The 21,698-nt window shown below is 40.8% G+C and overlaps 1 protein-coding gene across 1 annotated transcript; it reads left to right on the top strand.

The window, feature by feature from the left end:
• Positions 1 to 234: 234 nt before the first annotated feature.
• Positions 235 to 21,069, top strand: LOC131145756 (uncharacterized). Its single transcript, XM_058094945.1, has 9 exons — positions 235 to 616; positions 5,122 to 5,182; positions 5,327 to 5,724; positions 10,231 to 10,291; positions 10,436 to 10,833; positions 15,339 to 15,399; positions 15,544 to 15,941; positions 20,447 to 20,507; positions 20,649 to 21,069. The coding sequence occupies exons 1-9, from the start codon at positions 235 to 237 to the stop codon at positions 21,067 to 21,069; spliced, it is 2,241 nt and encodes a 746-aa protein (XP_057950928.1).
• The last annotated feature ends 629 nt before the right edge of the window (positions 21,070 to 21,698 follow it).

The raw sequence follows: 21,698 nt of genomic DNA, 5'->3' as shown, positions 1-21,698 counted from the left end.
TCACCAACACTAGTGCAGTTCCACAGGGAAACTCATGCTTAAACCAAATCATACAACATATTCCTATAAAACCTGTTGGAGTGTCAAGGCTTGAAACAGAATCCAGGCTGTCCATTTCTTTACCCAAATCCAACGGCTATTTTTTGTTTACTTTTGTTATAGGGGTAGTGATGTAATTGCCTGACATTAATTGTAAATGAATAAAAAAACCACAGCAGGGGGCAGGAGAAAAAAATGAGAAGAGAGCAGCGCTGGATCTGGGAGAGGCGTCTTGCAGCTTCAAGAAAAACAGCAGCACTGGGGGTTCTTGAGATTTCTGTTTTGCAGGTTCAGAGGGCAGCCGCACCCGAGCGCAAGAGAGGATTTTCAGCGGCCGTGAGCGAGAGCAGCCTTGAGAGACGGCAGCACAGAAGAGGTTTTCTTCTTCGTGTGTTTGCAGCTCCAGAACCGAGAGAGACGCTGCACCATCTTCCTCCACAGCTAGCCGCGAGTTCTTCCCAGCAGCAGGAGGCTTCCCAGCCGAGCGAGCACCTGCAGGACCGAGAGGCTTCAGCAGTTGCGCGGGAGAGTGAGGCCGCACGGGAGAAGAAGCCGGCAGGAGGAGGTGCGGCGCTGGGTATCTCCAATCTCCAATAGAGATTCACGCACTGGTAAGGGAAGGTAAAGACACATGTAGATTTGATTTCTTGGGAGGGGTTTCTTGTAGGGAAATTAGGGAGAATAATAGGAAGAAACCTAGGGTTATTCGCAGGTGCGAAGGGTAGATTTCTTGGGTTGTTCTTGGGCTGATTTTCAGAAGAAATCGGTAAGACAAAAAAGGGTAAATCAGTGTGTACTTGTATTTATTTTCACCGGTTTTATATAGTATCTCTGGAGGTGAGTTTCTGCCGTGGATGTAGGCCAAGTTTTGGGCCGAACCACGTAAATGTGTTCTTGTGGATTGTGCTTGTGACATGTTTATGCGTTGCTGTATATTATTTGATGAACGTACATTTTTCTTGATCAGGCTTAGCACACACGCGTCAAAATAAACAGGTTTATGTTTAGGTGTTATTGGGGCTGATTTGGAATTAATTAAAATCTGAAAATAGAATTAGCAATCAGCTGGAATTACACGCAACAAGTGGTATCAGAGCCTGGCTATGTGATGGGGACCGCTAGGTTTGAAATAGAAAAATTTACCGGCAAGAATGACTTTGGTTTATGGAGGATTAAGATGCGTGCCATCTTGGTACAGCAGGGGCTTGAGGAGGCTCTTCTTGGAGAAAAGAAGGGAGCATCCACTTCACAAGAGGGGAAACAAGATTTTCCCTCCACCGACAAAATGAAGCCCGAAATTCTTCAAAAGGCACATAGTGCCATTATCTTGTCCTTAGGAGACAAAGTGCTTAGGGAAGTTGCCAATGAGGATACGGCAGCTGGAGTGTGGTCAAAACTAGAGAGTTTGTACATGACAAAATCCCTAGCAAATAGACTCCATAAGAAGACTAGACTCTACACCTTTAGAATGACCCCTGGAACATCGATTGATGAACATTTAGATGAATTTAATAAAATTCTTTTGGATCTTGCTAATATTGATATTAGTAAGACCAGGCAATTCTTTTATTGAGTTCTCTTGATTCCACATATGACCATATTAAAGAAACTATGATGTATGGGAGAGAGAGGCTGACTTTAGAAGATGTGCAAGCCGTTTTGCACTCTAGGGAATTGCACACTAAGTTTGAGTCTAAATCAGGGTCAGGGGAAGGGTTAAATGTGAGAGGTAGGTCTGAAAAGAGGAATAAGAAAGGAAAAGACAAGAGGTCTAGATCAAAGTCTAAGAGTAAGGCACTAAAATGTTTTACATGTCACAAGGAAGGACATTTTAGGAGGGACTGCCCTGAGAGGAAAAATGGGGCAAATGTCACCACCTCTGAATCAAAGGGTAAGGCGGCTGTAGTTTTAGATGGGTATGATAGTGCGGAAGTGTTGAATGTCTCGGATAGAGATTCGGGAAAAGAATGGATACTAGACTCAGGATGTACCTTCCACATGTGTCCATTGAAAAACTGGTTTGAGTCCTTTACATGCTTAGAAGGAGGTCATGTTATCCTAGGAAACAATAGGTCATGTAAAATACAGGGTATTGGGACTGTGAGACTTCTAATGCATGATGGGATGGAAAGAGTCTTAAGAGATGTGAGGTACATACCTGAGCTGAAGAGAAATTTGATTTCTCTTGGTATCTTAGATAAGACAGGGTACACGTTTAAGTCTGAAGGAGGTAGCCTAAGAGTTTGTAGAGGTTCACCGGTAGTGATGAAAGGGGTGCTAAAGAATGGGTTGTATACCTTGGTAGGAAAGACAGTGATTGGTGAAGCTTCACCTATCAATCACAGGGTAGAAAATCAAGTTTCCTTGTGGCATAGGAGGCTAGGACATGTTAGCCAACTGGGCCTAAAGGAGCTAGAGAAACAGGGGCTTCTTGGAGATAGGAAACTTGAGGAATTGTCATTCTGTGAGGAGTGTGTCTTGGGAAAGTCTACTAGGGTTAGTTTTAAGAAGTCCACTCACACCACGAAACAGACTCTTGATTACATACATTCAGACTTGTGGGGGCCAGCTACGGTTAGTTCTCATGGTGGTTCTAGGTATTTTCTGTCAATTGTAGATGACTTTTCTAGGAAAGTATGGGTTTATATTCTAAAACATAAAAGTGATACTTTTGAAAAGTTTAAAGAATGGAAAACCTTAGTAGAAAATCAAGTTGGCAGAAAAGTTAAAACACTGAGAACAGACAATGGATTAGAGTACTTGTCAAATGAATTTTCTGAATTTTGTAAAGCTGAGGGCATAGCTAGACATAGGACTGTTAGGGATACTCCCCAACAGAATGGATTAGCTGAAAGGATGAATAGGACTATTTTGGAAAGGGTAAGATGCATGTTAGCCACTTCAGGTCTGCCCAAGACCTTTTGGGCAGAGGCGGTGACCACTGCTGTATACCTTATTAATAGGTGTCCTTCCACAGCCTTACATTACAAAACCCCTCAAGAAATTTGGTCGGGTAAGCCTGCTGATTATCATGGTTTAAAAGTTTTTGGGTGCGTAGCCTATGCCCACATTAGAACTGATAAATTAGAGCCTAGGGCTATTAAATGTATTTTTGTGGGATACCCAGAGGGGGTTAAAGGCTATAAGCTCTGGGTTGTTGAACCTGGAAAACAAAAATGTATTATTAGCAGGGATGTAGTTTTTAATGAAACTACAATGGGGGGAAAACCAGAAAATTCAGATGAAAGTGTTAGACACTCTGATACCAGTGACCCGCAGCTTGAGGTGGAGCAACCCTCCACTTCACATAGCCATTTAGAAACAGATGCTGCAGTTTTTGAGGAGCAAAACTCAAAAACGGAAACCTCTGATTTAAGTAAAACTTACCTTCTAGCACGGGATAGGGAGAGGAGGGTCATAAGACCTCCTCAAAGGTATGGGGAAGCTGATATGACAGTGTTTGCTCTTTCTGTTGCTGAAACAGAAATTAAGGTGGAGCCTAGGACTTTTAGAGAGGCCATGGATAGTAAAGAGGCTGAAAAATGGATTCTTGCAATGCAAGAAGAAATGGAGTCTCTAAACAAGAATGAGACATGGGTGATGGTATCTAGACCAGAAAAACAAAAACTCATAGGATCCAAGTGGATCTTTAAGAGGAAAGAGGGAATCCCCGGAGTTGAACCACCTAGGTATAAAGCTAGATTAGTGGCTAAGGGATTTACTCAAAGGGAAGGGGTAGACTATAATGAAATATTTTCCCCTGTTGCGAGGCATAGTTCTATTAGAATTCTATTATCCTTTGTTGCTGTACATGACTTGCATTTGGAACAACTTGATGTTAAAACTGCTTTCTTGCATGGTACTTTAGAAGAAATAATTTATATGCAACCTCCTGAGGGCTTTGATACGGAAGTGAATAAAAATCATGTATGTTTATTAAAGAAATCTTTATATGGGTTGAAACAGTCACCTAGACAATGGTATAAACGATTTGATTCTTACATGCTTCAAAATGATTTCTGTAGGAGCAATTATGATGGTTATGTTTATTTTAAACCATGTGATAAATGTCATATATATTTGCTATTATATGTTGATGACATGTTGGTTGCTTGTCAAGACATGGATATGTTAAATCAAGTTAAGTGTATGCTCAAATCTGAATTTGAAATGAAAGACTTAGGACCTGTTAAAAGAATACTTGGTATGGAAATAACTAGAGAAAGGAATAAAAAGCTTCTCTATTTGTCCCAAAAGTCTTATATTTCAAAAGTGTTAAAAAGATTTGGAATGAGTCATGTTAAATCTACTTCTATTCCTATTGCACAGCATATTAAGTTGTCTAGCAAACAGTCTCCTGAAACTGAAGATGAATCACTGTTTATGAATAGAATACCTTATGCTAGTATGGTTGGTAGTGTAATGTATGCTATGGTATGTTCTAGACCTGATCTATCTTATGCTGTAAGTCAAGTGAGTAGATTTATGAGCAAACCTGGAAAACCACATTGGCATGCTTTGAAACAAATTTTTCAATACTTGTCTGGAACAAAACAGCAAGGATTAATATTTGGTAAAAAGGATATGCATTGTGAAATAGGGTTAAAAGGATATGTAGATTCTGACTATGCTGGAAATCTAGATACTAGGAAATCTTTGTCTGGTATGGTCTTTTGTTTTTTAGGTAGTGCTATTAGTTGGAAATCTCACATGCAGTCGGTGGTAGCCTTGTCTACCACGGAGGCTGAATATATTGCCATGACTGAAGCCTTTAAGGAGGCTATATGGATAAAAGGACTATGCCTAGAGTTAGGAATGTATAGTGGAGCCGTTACAATTTATTGTGACAATCAAAGCACTATTCATTTGGCTAGGAATCATGTTTATCATGATAGGTCCAAACATATAGATGTTAGGTTGCATTTTGTGAGAGATATTATTTCTAGTGGAGAAATAGAAGTAAGAAAAATTCCAACGGAAGACAATCCTTCGGATATAATGACTAAAGCAGTACCTAAATCCAAGTTTGAACATTGTTCGAACTTGGTTAACCTTGGAAGTTTCTAGTGTCTGTTTTTGCAGGAACCACCATAGGAGATGCTAAAGAGGTGCAAGGGTTACAAGCTTGCCAAGGTGGAGAATTGTTGGAGTGTCAAGGCTTGAAACAGAATCCAGGCTGTCCATTTCTTTACCCAAATCCAACGGCTGTTTTTTGTTTACTTTTGTTATAGGGGTGGTGATGTAATTGCCTGACATTAATTGTAAATGAATAAAAAAACCACAGCAGGGGGCAGGAGAAAAAAATGAGAAGAGAGCGGCGCTGGATCTGGGAGAGGCGTCTTGCAGCTTCAAGAAAAACAGCAGCACTGGGGGTTCTTGAGATTTCTGTTTTGCAGGTTCAGAGGGCAGCCACACCCGAGCGCAAGAGAGGATTTTCAGCGGCCGTGAGCGAGAGCAGCCTTGAGAGACGGCAGCACAGAAGAGGTTTTCTTCTTCGTGTGTTTGCAGCTCCAGAACCGAGAGAGACGCTGCACCATCTTCCTCCACAGCTAGCCGCGAGTTCTTCCCAGCAGCAGGAGGCTTCCCAGCCGAGCGAGCACCTGCAGGACCGAGAGGCTTCAGCAGTGGCGCGGGAGAGTGAGGCCGCACGGGAGAAGAAGCCGGCAGGAGGAGGTGCGGCGCTGGGTATCTCCAATCTCCAATAGAGATTCACGCACTGGTAAGGGAAGGTAAAGACACATGTAGATTTGATTTCTTGGGAGGGGTTTCTTGTAGGGAAATTAGGGAGAATAATAGGAAGAAACCTAGGGTTATTCGCAGGTGCGAAGGGTAGATTTCTTGGGTTGTTCTTGGGCTGATTTTCAGAAGAAATCGGTAAGACAAAAAAGGGTAAATCAGTGTGTACTTGTATTTATTTTCACCGGTTTTATATAGTATCTCTGGAGGTGAGTTTCTGCCGTGGATGTAGGCCAAGTTTTGGGCCGAACCACGTAAATGTGTTCTTGTGGATTGTGCTTGTGACATGTTTATGCGTTGCTGTATATTATTTGATGAACGTACATTTTTCTTGATCAGGCTTAGCACACACGCGTCAAAATAAACAGGTTTATGTTTAGGTGTTATTGGGGCTGATTTGGAATTAATTAAAATCTGAAAATAGAATTAGCAATCAGCTGGAATTACACGCAACAAGTGGTATCAGAGCCTGGCTATGTGATGGGGACCGCTAGGTTTGAAATAGAAAAATTTACCGGCAAGAATGACTTTGGTTTATGGAGGATTAAGATGCGTGCCATCTTGGTACAGCAGGGGCTTGAGGAGGCTCTTCTTGGAGAAAAGAAGGGAGCATCCACTTCACAAGAGGGGAAACAAGATTTTCCCTCCACCGACAAAATGAAGCCCGAAATTCTTCAAAAGGCACATAGTGCCATTATCTTGTCCTTAGGAGACAAAGTGCTTAGGGAAGTTGCCAATGAGGATACGGCAGCTGGAGTGTGGTCAAAACTAGAGAGTTTGTACATGACAAAATCCCTAGCAAATAGACTCCATAAGAAGACTAGACTCTACACCTTTAGAATGACCCCTGGAACATCGATTGATGAACATTTAGATGAATTTAATAAAATTCTTTTGGATCTTGCTAATATTGATATTAGTAAGACCAGGCAATTCTTTTATTGAGTTCTCTTGATTCCACATATGACCATATTAAAGAAACTATGATGTATGGGAGAGAGAGGCTGACTTTAGAAGATGTGCAAGCCGTTTTGCACTCTAGGGAATTGCACACTAAGTTTGAGTCTAAATCAGGGTCAGGGGAAGGGTTAAATGTGAGAGGTAGGTCTGAAAAGAGGAATAAGAAAGGAAAAGACAAGAGGTCTAGATCAAAGTCTAAGAGTAAGGCACTAAAATGTTTTACATGTCACAAGGAAGGACATTTTAGGAGGGACTGCCCTGAGAGGAAAAATGGGGCAAATGTCACCACCTCTGAATCAAAGGGTAAGGCGGCTGTAGTTTTAGATGGGTATGATAGTGCGGAAGTGTTGAATGTCTCGGATAGAGATTCAGGGAAAAGAATGGATACTAGACTCAGGATGTACCTTCCACATGTGTCCATTGAAAAACTGGTTTGAGTCCTTTACATGCTTAGAAGGAGGTCATGTTATCCTAGGAAACAATAGGTCATGTAAAATACAGGGTATTGGGACTGTGAGACTTCTAATGCATGATGGGATGGAAAGAGTCTTAAGAGATGTGAGGTACATACCTGAGCTGAAGAGAAATTTGATTTCTCTTGGTATCTTAGATAAGACAGGGTACACGTTTAAGTCTGAAGGAGGTAGCCTAAGAGTTTGTAGAGGTTCACCGGTAGTGATGAAAGGGGTGCTAAAGAATGGGTTGTATACCTTGGTAGGAAAGACAGTGATTGGTGAAGCTTCACCTATCAATCACAGGGTAGAAAATCAAGTTTCCTTGTGGCATAGGAGGCTAGGACATGTTAGCCAACTGGGCCTAAAGGAGCTAGAGAAACAGGGGCTTCTTGGAGATAGGAAACTTGAGGAATTGTCATTCTGTGAGGAGTGTGTCTTGGGAAAGTCTACTAGGGTTAGTTTTAAGAAGTCCACTCACACCACGAAACAGACTCTTGATTACATACATTCAGACTTGTGGGGGCCAGCTACGGTTAGTTCTCATGGTGGTTCTAGGTATTTTCTGTCAATTGTAGATGACTTTTCTAGGAAAGTATGGGTTTATATTCTAAAACATAAAAGTGATACTTTTGAAAAGTTTAAAGAATGGAAAACCTTAGTAGAAAATCAAGTTGGCAGAAAAGTTAAAACACTGAGAACAGACAATGGATTAGAGTACTTGTCAAATGAATTTTCTGAATTTTGTAAAGCTGAGGGCATAGCTAGACATAGGACTGTTAGGGATACTCCCCAACAGAATGGATTAGCTGAAAGGATGAATAGGACTATTTTGGAAAGGGTAAGATGCATGTTAGCCACTTCAGGTCTGCCCAAGACCTTTTGGGCAGAGGCGGTGACCACTGCTGTATACCTTATTAATAGGTGTCCTTCCACAGCCTTACATTACAAAACCCCTCAAGAAATTTGGTCGGGTAAGCCTGCTGATTATCATGGTTTAAAAGTTTTTGGGTGCGTAGCCTATGCCCACATTAGAACTGATAAATTAGAGCCTAGGGCTATTAAATGTATTTTTGTGGGATACCCAGAGGGGGTTAAAGGCTATAAGCTCTGGGTTGTTGAACCTGGAAAACAAAAATGTATTATTAGCAGGGATGTAGTTTTTAATGAAACTACAATGGGGGGAAAACCAGAAAATTCAGATGAAAGTGTTAGACACTCTGATACCAGTGACCCGCAGCTTGAGGTGGAGCAACCCTCCACTTCACATAGCCATTTAGAAACAGATGCTGCAGTTTTTGAGGAGCAAAACTCAAAAACGGAAACCTCTGATTTAAGTAAAACTTACCTTCTAGCACGGGATAGGGAGAGGAGGGTCATAAGACCTCCTCAAAGGTATGGGGAAGCTGATATGACAGTGTTTGCTCTTTCTGTTGCTGAAACAGAAATTAAGGTGGAGCCTAGGACTTTTAGAGAGGCCATGGATAGTAAAGAGGCTGAAAAATGGATTCTTGCAATGCAAGAAGAAATGGAGTCTCTAAACAAGAATGAGACATGGGTGATGGTATCTAGACCAGAAAAACAAAAACTCATAGGATCCAAGTGGATCTTTAAGAGGAAAGAGGGAATCCCCGGAGTTGAACCACCTAGGTATAAAGCTAGATTAGTGGCTAAGGGATTTACTCAAAGGGAAGGGGTAGACTATAATGAAATATTTTCCCCTGTTGCGAGGCATAGTTCTATTAGAATTCTATTATCCTTTGTTGCTGTACATGACTTGCATTTGGAACAACTTGATGTTAAAACTGCTTTCTTGCATGGTACTTTAGAAGAAATAATTTATATGCAACCTCCTGAGGGCTTTGATACGGAAGTGAATAAAAATCATGTATGTTTATTAAAGAAATCTTTATATGGGTTGAAACAGTCACCTAGACAATGGTATAAACGATTTGATTCTTACATGCTTCAAAATGATTTCTGTAGGAGCAATTATGATGGTTATGTTTATTTTAAACCATGTGATAAATGTCATATATATTTGCTATTATATGTTGATGACATGTTGGTTGCTTGTCAAGACATGGATATGTTAAATCAAGTTAAGTGTATGCTCAAATCTGAATTTGAAATGAAAGACTTAGGACCTGTTAAAAGAATACTTGGTATGGAAATAACTAGAGAAAGGAATAAAAAGCTTCTCTATTTGTCCCAAAAGTCTTATATTTCAAAAGTGTTAAAAAGATTTGGAATGAGTCATGTTAAATCTACTTCTATTCCTATTGCACAGCATATTAAGTTGTCTAGCAAACAGTCTCCTGAAACTGAAGATGAATCACTGTTTATGAATAGAATACCTTATGCTAGTATGGTTGGTAGTGTAATGTATGCTATGGTATGTTCTAGACCTGATCTATCTTATGCTGTAAGTCAAGTGAGTAGATTTATGAGCAAACCTGGAAAACCACATTGGCATGCTTTGAAACAAATTTTTCAATACTTGTCTGGAACAAAACAGCAAGGATTAATATTTGGTAAAAAGGATATGCATTGTGAAATAGGGTTAAAAGGATATGTAGATTCTGACTATGCTGGAAATCTAGATACTAGGAAATCTTTGTCTGGTATGGTCTTTTGTTTTTTAGGTAGTGCTATTAGTTGGAAATCTCACATGCAGTCGGTGGTAGCCTTGTCTACCACGGAGGCTGAATATATTGCCATGACTGAAGCCTTTAAGGAGGCTATATGGATAAAAGGACTATGCCTAGAGTTAGGAATGTATAGTGGAGCCGTTACAATTTATTGTGACAATCAAAGCACTATTCATTTGGCTAGGAATCATGTTTATCATGATAGGTCCAAACATATAGATGTTAGGTTGCATTTTGTGAGAGATATTATTTCTAGTGGAGAAATAGAAGTAAGAAAAATTCCAACGGAAGACAATCCTTCGGATATAATGACTAAAGCAGTACCTAAATCCAAGTTTGAACATTGTTCGAACTTGGTTAACCTTGGAAGTTTCTAGTGTCTGTTTTTGCAGGAACCACCATAGGAGATGCTAAAGAGGTGCAAGGGTTACAAGCTTGCCAAGGTGGAGAATTGTTGGAGTGTCAAGGCTTGAAACAGAATCCAGGCTGTCCATTTCTTTACCCAAATCCAACGGCTGTTTTTTGTTTACTTTTGTTATAGGGGTGGTGATGTAATTGCCTGACATTAATTGTAAATGAATAAAAAAACCACAGCAGGGGGCAGGAGAAAAAAATGAGAAGAGAGCGGCGCTGGATCTGGGAGAGGCGTCTTGCAGCTTCAAGAAAAACAGCAGCACTGGGGGTTCTTGAGATTTCTGTTTTGCAGGTTCAGAGGGCAGCCACACCCGAGCGCAAGAGAGGATTTTCAGCGGCCGTGAGCGAGAGCAGCCTTGAGAGACGGCAGCACAGAAGAGGTTTTCTTCTTCGTGTGTTTGCAGCTCCAGAACCGAGAGAGACGCTGCACCATCTTCCTCCACAGCTAGCCGCGAGTTCTTCCCAGCAGCAGGAGGCTTCCCAGCCGAGCGAGCACCTGCAGGACCGAGAGGCTTCAGCAGTGGCGCGGGAGAGTGAGGCCGCACGGGAGAAGAAGCCGGCAGGAGGAGGTGCGGCGCTGGGTATCTCCAATCTCCAATAGAGATTCACGCACTGGTAAGGGAAGGTAAAGACACATGTAGATTTGATTTCTTGGGAGGGGTTTCTTGTAGGGAAATTAGGGAGAATAATAGGAAGAAACCTAGGGTTATTCGCAGGTGCGAAGGGTAGATTTCTTGGGTTGTTCTTGGGCTGATTTTCAGAAGAAATCGGTAAGACAAAAAAGGGTAAATCAGTGTGTACTTGTATTTATTTTCACCGGTTTTATATAGTATCTCTGGAGGTGAGTTTCTGCCGTGGATGTAGGCCAAGTTTTGGGCCGAACCACGTAAATGTGTTCTTGTGGATTGTGCTTGTGACATGTTTATGCGTTGCTGTATATTATTTGATGAACGTACATTTTTCTTGATCAGGCTTAGCACACACGCGTCAAAATAAACAGGTTTATGTTTAGGTGTTATTGGGGCTGATTTGGAATTAATTAAAATCTGAAAATAGAATTAGCAATCAGCTGGAATTACACGCAACAAGTGGTATCAGAGCCTGGCTATGTGATGGGGACCGCTAGGTTTGAAATAGAAAAATTTACCGGCAAGAATGACTTTGGTTTATGGAGGATTAAGATGCGTGCCATCTTGGTACAGCAGGGGCTTGAGGAGGCTCTTCTTGGAGAAAAGAAGGGAGCATCCACTTCACAAGAGGGGAAACAAGATTTTCCCTCCACCGACAAAATGAAGCCCGAAATTCTTCAAAAGGCACATAGTGCCATTATCTTGTCCTTAGGAGACAAAGTGCTTAGGGAAGTTGCCAATGAGGATACGGCAGCTGGAGTGTGGTCAAAACTAGAGAGTTTGTACATGACAAAATCCCTAGCAAATAGACTCCATAAGAAGACTAGACTCTACACCTTTAGAATGACCCCTGGAACATCGATTGATGAACATTTAGATGAATTTAATAAAATTCTTTTGGATCTTGCTAATATTGATATTAGTAAGACCAGGCAATTCTTTTATTGAGTTCTCTTGATTCCACATATGACCATATTAAAGAAACTATGATGTATGGGAGAGAGAGGCTGACTTTAGAAGATGTGCAAGCCGTTTTGCACTCTAGGGAATTGCACACTAAGTTTGAGTCTAAATCAGGGTCAGGGGAAGGGTTAAATGTGAGAGGTAGGTCTGAAAAGAGGAATAAGAAAGGAAAAGACAAGAGGTCTAGATCAAAGTCTAAGAGTAAGGCACTAAAATGTTTTACATGTCACAAGGAAGGACATTTTAGGAGGGACTGCCCTGAGAGGAAAAATGGGGCAAATGTCACCACCTCTGAATCAAAGGGTAAGGCGGCTGTAGTTTTAGATGGGTATGATAGTGCGGAAGTGTTGAATGTCTCGGATAGAGATTCAGGAAAAGAATGGATACTAGACTCAGGATGTACCTTCCACATGTGTCCATTGAAAAACTGGTTTGAGTCCTTTACATGCTTAGAAGGAGGTCATGTTATCCTAGGAAACAATAGGTCATGTAAAATACAGGGTATTGGGACTGTGAGACTTCTAATGCATGATGGGATGGAAAGAGTCTTAAGAGATGTGAGGTACATACCTGAGCTGAAGAGAAATTTGATTTCTCTTGGTATCTTAGATAAGACAGGGTACACGTTTAAGTCTGAAGGAGGTAGCCTAAGAGTTTGTAGAGGTTCACCGGTAGTGATGAAAGGGGTGCTAAAGAATGGGTTGTATACCTTGGTAGGAAAGACAGTGATTGGTGAAGCTTCACCTATCAATCACAGGGTAGAAAATCAAGTTTCCTTGTGGCATAGGAGGCTAGGACATGTTAGCCAACTGGGCCTAAAGGAGCTAGAGAAACAGGGGCTTCTTGGAGATAGGAAACTTGAGGAATTGTCATTCTGTGAGGAGTGTGTCTTGGGAAAGTCTACTAGGGTTAGTTTTAAGAAGTCCACTCACACCACGAAACAGACTCTTGATTACATACATTCAGACTTGTGGGGGCCAGCTACGGTTAGTTCTCATGGTGGTTCTAGGTATTTTCTGTCAATTGTAGATGACTTTTCTAGGAAAGTATGGGTTTATATTCTAAAACATAAAAGTGATACTTTTGAAAAGTTTAAAGAATGGAAAACCTTAGTAGAAAATCAAGTTGGCAGAAAAGTTAAAACACTGAGAACAGACAATGGATTAGAGTACTTGTCAAATGAATTTTCTGAATTTTGTAAAGCTGAGGGCATAGCTAGACATAGGACTGTTAGGGATACTCCCCAACAGAATGGATTAGCTGAAAGGATGAATAGGACTATTTTGGAAAGGGTAAGATGCATGTTAGCCACTTCAGGTCTGCCCAAGACCTTTTGGGCAGAGGCGGTGACCACTGCTGTATACCTTATTAATAGGTGTCCTTCCACAGCCTTACATTACAAAACCCCTCAAGAAATTTGGTCGGGTAAGCCTGCTGATTATCATGGTTTAAAAGTTTTTGGGTGCGTAGCCTATGCCCACATTAGAACTGATAAATTAGAGCCTAGGGCTATTAAATGTATTTTTGTGGGATACCCAGAGGGGGTTAAAGGCTATAAGCTCTGGGTTGTTGAACCTGGAAAACAAAAATGTATTATTAGCAGGGATGTAGTTTTTAATGAAACTACAATGGGGGGAAAACCAGAAAATTCAGATGAAAGTGTTAGACACTCTGATACCAGTGACCCGCAGCTTGAGGTGGAGCAACCCTCCACTTCACATAGCCATTTAGAAACAGATGCTGCAGTTTTTGAGGAGCAAAACTCAAAAACGGAAACCTCTGATTTAAGTAAAACTTACCTTCTAGCACGGGATAGGGAGAGGAGGGTCATAAGACCTCCTCAAAGGTATGGGGAAGCTGATATGACAGTGTTTGCTCTTTCTGTTGCTGAAACAGAAATTAAGGTGGAGCCTAGGACTTTTAGAGAGGCCATGGATAGTAAAGAGGCTGAAAAATGGATTCTTGCAATGCAAGAAGAAATGGAGTCTCTAAACAAGAATGAGACATGGGTGATGGTATCTAGACCAGAAAAACAAAAACTCATAGGATCCAAGTGGATCTTTAAGAGGAAAGAGGGAATCCCCGGAGTTGAACCACCTAGGTATAAAGCTAGATTAGTGGCTAAGGGATTTACTCAAAGGGAAGGGGTAGACTATAATGAAATATTTTCCCCTGTTGCGAGGCATAGTTCTATTAGAATTCTATTATCCTTTGTTGCTGTACATGACTTGCATTTGGAACAACTTGATGTTAAAACTGCTTTCTTGCATGGTACTTTAGAAGAAATAATTTATATGCAACCTCCTGAGGGCTTTGATACGGAAGTGAATAAAAATCATGTATGTTTATTAAAGAAATCTTTATATGGGTTGAAACAGTCACCTAGACAATGGTATAAACGATTTGATTCTTACATGCTTCAAAATGATTTCTGTAGGAGCAATTATGATGGTTATGTTTATTTTAAACCATGTGATAAATGTCATATATATTTGCTATTATATGTTGATGACATGTTGGTTGCTTGTCAAGACATGGATATGTTAAATCAAGTTAAGTGTATGCTCAAATCTGAATTTGAAATGAAAGACTTAGGACCTGTTAAAAGAATACTTGGTATGGAAATAACTAGAGAAAGGAATAAAAAGCTTCTCTATTTGTCCCAAAAGTCTTATATTTCAAAAGTGTTAAAAAGATTTGGAATGAGTCATGTTAAATCTACTTCTATTCCTATTGCACAGCATATTAAGTTGTCTAGCAAACAGTCTCCTGAAACTGAAGATGAATCACTGTTTATGAATAGAATACCTTATGCTAGTATGGTTGGTAGTGTAATGTATGCTATGGTATGTTCTAGACCTGATCTATCTTATGCTGTAAGTCAAGTGAGTAGATTTATGAGCAAACCTGGAAAACCACATTGGCATGCTTTGAAACAAATTTTTCAATACTTGTCTGGAACAAAACAGCAAGGATTAATATTTGGTAAAAAGGATATGCATTGTGAAATAGGGTTAAAAGGATATGTAGATTCTGACTATGCTGGAAATCTAGATACTAGGAAATCTTTGTCTGGTATGGTCTTTTGTTTTTTAGGTAGTGCTATTAGTTGGAAATCTCACATGCAGTCGGTGGTAGCCTTGTCTACCACGGAGGCTGAATATATTGCCATGACTGAAGCCTTTAAGGAGGCTATATGGATAAAAGGACTATGCCTAGAGTTAGGAATGTATAGTGGAGCCGTTACAATTTATTGTGACAATCAAAGCACTATTCATTTGGCTAGGAATCATGTTTATCATGATAGGTCCAAACATATAGATGTTAGGTTGCATTTTGTGAGAGATATTATTTCTAGTGGAGAAATAGAAGTAAGAAAAATTCCAACGGAAGACAATCCTTCGGATATAATGACTAAAGCAGTACCTAAATCCAAGTTTGAACATTGTTCGAACTTGGTTAACCTTGGAAGTTTCTAGTGTCTGTTTTTGCAGGAACCACCATAGGAGATGCTAAAGAGGTGCAAGGGTTACAAGCTTGCCAAGGTGGAGAATTGTTGGAGTGTCAAGGCTTCAAACAGAATCCAGGCTGTCCATTTCTTTACCCAAATCCAACGGCTGTTTTTTGTTTACTTTTGTTATAGGGGTGGTGATGTAATTGCCTGACATTAATTGTAAATGAATAAAAAAACCACAGCAGGGGGCAGGAGAAAAAAATGAGAAGAGAGCGGCGCTGGATCTGGGAGAGGCGTCTTGCAGCTTCAAGAAAAACAGCAGCACTGGGGGTTCTTGAGATTTCTGTTTTGCAGGTTCAGAGGGCAGCCGCACCCGAGCGCAAGAGAGGATTTTCAGCGGCCGTGAGCGAGAGCAGCCTTGAGAGACGGCAGCACAGAAGAGGTTTTCTTCTTCGTGTGTTTGCAGCTCCAGAACTGAGAGAGACGCTGCACCATCTTCCTCCACAGCTAGCCGCGAGTTCTTCCCAGCAGCAGGAGGCTTCCCAGCCGAGCGAGCACCTGCAGGACCGAGAGGCTTCAGCAGTGGCGCGGGAGAGTGAGGCCGCACGGGAGAAGAAGCCGGCAGGAGGAGGTGCGGCGCTGGGTATCTCCAATCTCCAGTAGAGATTCACGCACTGGTAAGGGAAGGTAAAGACACATGTAGATTTGATTTCTTGGGAGGGGTTTCTTGTAGGGAAATTAGGGAGAATAATAGGAAGAAACCTAGGGTTATTCGCAGGTGCGAAGGGTAGATTTCTTGGGTTGTTCTTGGGCTGATTTTCAGAAGAAATCGGTAAGACAAAAAAGGGTAAATCAGTGTGTACTTGTATTTATTTTCACCGGTTTTATATAGTATCTCTGGAGGTGAGTTTCTGCCGTGGATGTAGGCCAAGTTTTGGGCCGAACCACGTAAATGTGTTCTTGTGGATTGTGCTTGTGACATGTTTATGCGTTGCTGTATATTATTTGATGAACGTACATTTTTCTTGATCAGGCTTAGCACACACGCGTCAAAATAAACAGGTTTATGTTTAGGTGTTATTGGGGCTGATTTGGAATTAATTAAAATCTGAAAATAGAATTAGCAATCAGCTGGAATTACACGCAACAAGTGGTATCAGAGCCTGGCTATGTGATGGGGACCGCTAGGTTTGAAATAGAAAAATTTACCGGCAAGAATGACTTTGGTTTATGGAGGATTAAGATGCGTGCCATCTTGGTACAGCAGGGGCTTGAGGAGGCTCTTCTTGGAGAAAAGAAGGGAGCATCCACTTCACAAGAGGGGAAACAAGATTTTCCCTCCACCGACAAAATGAAGCCCGAAATTCTTCAAAAGGCACATAGTGCCATTATCTTGTCCTTAGGAGACAAAGTGCTTAGGGAAGTTGCCAATGAGGATACGGCAGCTGGAGTGTGGTCAAAACTAGAGAGTTTGTACATGACAAAATCCCTAGCAAATAGACTCCATAAGAAGACTAGACTCTACACCTTTAGAATGACCCCTGGAACATCGATTGATGAACATTTAGATGAATTTAATAAAATTCTTTTGGATCTTGCTAATATTGATATTAGTAAGACCAGGCAATTCTTTTATTGAGTTCTCTTGATTCCACATATGACCATATTAAAGAAACTATGATGTATGGGAGAGAGAGGCTGACTTTAGAAGATGTGCAAGCCGTTTTGCACTCTAGGGAATTGCACACTAAGTTTGAGTCTAAATCAGGGTCAGGGGAAGGGTTAAATGTGAGAGGTAGGTCTGAAAAGAGGAATAAGAAAGGAAAAGACAAGAGGTCTAGATCAAAGTCTAAGAGTAAGGCACTAAAATGTTTTACATGTCACAAGGAAGGACATTTTAGGAGGGACTGCCCTGAGAGGAAAAATGGGGCAAATGTCACCACCTCTGAATCAAAGGGTAAGGCGGCTGTAGTTTTAGATGGGTATGATAGTGCGGAAGTGTTGAATGTCTCGGATAGAGATTCAGGAAAAGAATGGATACTAGACTCAGGATGTACCTTCCACATGTGTCCATTGAAAAACTGGTTTGAGTCCTTTACATGCTTAGAAGGAGGTCATGTTATCCTAGGAAACAATAGGTCATGTAAAATACAGGGTATTGGGACTGTGAGACTTCTAATGCATGATGGGATGGAAAGAGTCTTAAGAGATGTGAGGTACATACCTGAGCTGAAGAGAAATTTGATTTCTCTTGGTATCTTAGATAAGACAGGGTACACGTTTAAGTCTGAAGGAGGTAGCCTAAGAGTTTGTAGAGGTTCACCGGTAGTGATGAAAGGGGTGCTAAAGAATGGGTTGTATACCTTGGTAGGAAAGACAGTGATTGGTGAAGCTTCACCTATCAATCACAGGGTAGAAAATCAAGTTTCCTTGTGGCATAGGAGGCTAGGACATGTTAGCCAACTGGGCCTAAAGGAGCTAGAGAAACAGGGGCTTCTTGGAGATAGGAAACTTGAGGAATTGTCATTCTGTGAGGAGTGTGTCTTGGGAAAGTCTACTAGGGTTAGTTTTAAGAAGTCCACTCACACCACGAAACAGACTCTTGATTACATACATTCAGACTTGTGGGGGCCAGCTACGGTTAGTTCTCATGGTGGTTCTAGGTATTTTCTGTCAATTGTAGATGACTTTTCTAGGAAAGTATGGGTTTATATTCTAAAACATAAAAGTGATACTTTTGAAAAGTTTAAAGAATGGAAAACCTTAGTAGAAAATCAAGTTGGCAGAAAAGTTAAAACACTGAGAACAGACAATGGATTAGAGTACTTGTCAAATGAATTTTCTGAATTTTGTAAAGCTGAGGGCATAGCTAGACATAGGACTGTTAGGGATACTCCCCAACAGAATGGATTAGCTGAAAGGATGAATAGGACTATTTTGGAAAGGGTAAGATGCATGTTAGCCACTTCAGGTCTGCCCAAGACCTTTTGGGCAGAGGCGGTGACCACTGCTGTATACCTTATTAATAGGTGTCCTTCCACAGCCTTACATTACAAAACCCCTCAAGAAATTTGGTCGGGTAAGCCTGCTGATTATCATGGTTTAAAAGTTTTTGGGTGCGTAGCCTATGCCCACATTAGAACTGATAAATTAGAGCCTAGGGCTATTAAATGTATTTTTGTGGGATACCCAGAGGGGGTTAAAGGCTATAAGCTCTGGGTTGTTGAACCTGGAAAACAAAAATGTATTATTAGCAGGGATGTAGTTTTTAATGAAACTACAATGGGGGGAAAACCAGAAAATTCAGATGAAAGTGTTAGACACTCTGATACCAGTGACCCGCAGCTTGAGGTGGAGCAACCCTCCACTTCACATAGCCATTTAGAAACAGATGCTGCAGTTTTTGAGGAGCAAAACTCAAAAACGGAAACCTCTGATTTAAGTAAAACTTACCTTCTAGCACGGGATAGGGAGAGGAGGGTCATAAGACCTCCTCAAAGGTATGGGGAAGCTGATATGACAGTGTTTGCTCTTTCTGTTGCTGAAACAGAAATTAAGGTGGAGCCTAGGACTTTTAGAGAGGCCATGGATAGTAAAGAGGCTGAAAAATGGATTCTTGCAATGCAAGAAGAAATGGAGTCTCTAAACAAGAATGAGACATGGGTGATGGTATCTAGACCAGAAAAACAAAAACTCATAGGATCCAAGTGGATCTTTAAGAGGAAAGAGGGAATCCCCGGAGTTGAACCACCTAGGTATAAAGCTAGATTAGTGGCTAAGGGATTTACTCAAAGGGAAGGGGTAGACTATAATGAAATATTTTCCCCTGTTGCGAGGCATAGTTCTATTAGAATTCTATTATCCTTTGTTGCTGTACATGACTTGCATTTGGAACAACTTGATGTTAAAACTGCTTTCTTGCATGGTACTTTAGAAGAAATAATTTATATGCAACCTCCTGAGGGCTTTGATACGGAAGTGAATAAAAATCATGTATGTTTATTAAAGAAATCTTTATATGGGTTGAAACAGTCACCTAGACAATGGTATAAACGATTTGATTCTTACATGCTTCAAAATGATTTCTGTAGGAGCAATTATGATGGTTATGTTTATTTTAAACCATGTGATAAATGTCATATATATTTGCTATTATATGTTGATGACATGTTGGTTGCTTGTCAAGACATGGATATGTTAAATCAAGTTAAGTGTATGCTCAAATCTGAATTTGAAATGAAAGACTTAGGACCTGTTAAAAGAATACTTGGTATGGAAATAACTAGAGAAAGGAATAAAAAGCTTCTCTATTTGTCCCAAAAGTCTTATATTTCAAAAGTGTTAAAAAGATTTGGAATGAGTCATGTTAAATCTACTTCTATTCCTATTGCACAGCATATTAAGTTGTCTAGCAAACAGTCTCCTGAAACTGAAGATGAATCACTGTTTATGAATAGAATACCTTATGCTAGTATGGTTGGTAGTGTAATGTATGCTATGGTATGTTCTAGACCTGATCTATCTTATGCTGTAAGTCAAGTGAGTAGATTTATGAGCAAACCTGGAAAACCACATTGGCATGCTTTGAAACAAATTTTTCAATACTTGTCTGGAACAAAACAGCAAGGATTAATATTTGGTAAAAAGGATATGCATTGTGAAATAGGGTTAAAAGGATATGTAGATTCTGACTATGCTGGAAATCTAGATACTAGGAAATCTTTGTCTGGTATGGTCTTTTGTTTTTTAGGTAGTGCTATTAGTTGGAAATCTCACATGCAGTCGGTGGTAGCCTTGTCTACCACGGAGGCTGAATATATTGCCATGACTGAAGCCTTTAAGGAGGCTATATGGATAAAAGGACTATGCCTAGAGTTAGGAATGTATAGTGGAGCCGTTACAATTTATTGTGACAATCAAAGCACTATTCATTTGGCTAGGAATCATGTTTATCATGATAGGTCCAAACATATAGATGTTAGGTTGCATTTTGTGAGAGATATTATTTCTAGTGGAGAAATAGAAGTAAGAAAAATTCCAACGGAAGACAATCCTTCGGATATAATGACTAAAGCAGTACCTAAATCCAAGTTTGAACATTGTTCGAACTTGGTTAACCTTGGAAGTTTCTAGTGTCTGTTTTTGCAGGAACCACCATAGGAGATGCTAAAGAGGTGCAAGGGTTACAAGCTTGCCAAGGTGGAGAATTGTTGGAGTGTCAAGGCTTGAAACAGAATCCAGGCTGTCCATTTCTTTACCCAAATCCAACGGCTGTTTTTTGTTTACTTTTGTTATAGGGGTGGTGATGTAATTGCCTGACATTAATTGTAAATGAATAAAAAAACCACAGCAGGGGGCAGGAGAAAAAAATGAGAAGAGAGCGGCGCTGGATCTGGGAGAGGCGTCTTGCAGCTTCAAGAAAAACAGCAGCACTGGGGGTTCTTGAGATTTCTGTTTTGCAGGTTCAGAGGGCAGCCGCACCCGAGCACAAGAGAGGATTTTCAGCGGCCGTGAGCGAGAGCAGCCTTGAGAGACGGCAGCACAGAAGAGGTTTTCTTCTTCGTGTGTTTGCAGCTCCAGAACCGAGAGAGACGCTGCACCATCTTCCTCCACAGCTAGCCGCGAGTTCTTCCCAGCAGCAGGAGGCTTCCCAGCCGAGCGAGCACCTGCAGGACCGAGAGGCTTCAGCAGTGGCGCGGGAGAGTGAGGCTGCACGGGAGAAGAAGCCAGCAGGAGGAGGTGCGGCGCTGGGTATCTCCAATCTCCAATAGAGATTCACGCACTGGTAAGGGAAGGTAAAGACACATGTAGATTTGATTTCTTGGGAGGGGTTTCTTGTAGGGAAATTAGGGAGAATAATAGGAAGAAACCTAGGGTTATTCGCAGGTGCGAAGGGTAGATTTCTTGGGTTGTTCTTGGGCTGATTTTCAGAAGAAATCGGTAAGACAAGAAAGGGTAAATTAGTGTGTACTTGTATTTATTTTCACCGGTTTTATATAGTATCTCTGGAGGTGAGTTTCTGCCGTGGATGTAGGCCAAGTTTTGGGCCGAACCACGTAAATGTGTTCTTGTGGATTGTGCTTGTGACATGTTTATGCGTTGCTGTATATTATTTGATGAACGTACATTTTTCTTGATCAGGCTTAGCACACACGCGTCAAAATAAACAGGTTTATGTTTAGGTGTTATTGGGGCTGATTTGGAATTAATTAAAATCTGAAAATAGAATTAGCAATCAACTGGAATTACACGCAACAAAACCAATATGAAGAGAATGATTTGATGCTGAACACAACTAATGCCTATTGAACATCATTCCTTAATGCAAGGATTGACATCAGATGAAATGCAAAATTGGGCTACTAATCAAGTATTGCTTGCTTGACAAAACTGTTATTTT

This window comes from Malania oleifera, chromosome 13 (genome assembly GCF_029873635.1).
Source record: "Malania oleifera isolate guangnan ecotype guangnan chromosome 13, ASM2987363v1, whole genome shotgun sequence".
Taxonomy (NCBI): domain Eukaryota; kingdom Viridiplantae; phylum Streptophyta; class Magnoliopsida; order Santalales; family Ximeniaceae; genus Malania; species Malania oleifera.
This window is presented reverse-complemented; position numbering and strand designations above follow the sequence as displayed.

What these genes read in the sequence shown, in the direction of transcription:
- LOC131145756 (XM_058094945.1), top strand. Translation starts at nt 235, where the DNA reads ATGAGAAGAGAGCAGCGCTGGATCTGGGAGAGGCGTCTTGCAGCTTCA. An exon ending in GCTTGCCAAGGTGGAGAATT is followed by an intron (nt 10,292 to 10,435) that starts GTTGGAGTGTCA and finishes AAACCACAGCAG; the next exon opens with GGGGCAGGAGAAAAAAATGA. An exon ending in AGGAGGAGGTGCGGCGCTGG is followed by an intron (nt 10,834 to 15,338) that starts GTATCTCCAATC and finishes CTGTTTTTGCAG; the next exon opens with GAACCACCATAGGAGATGCT.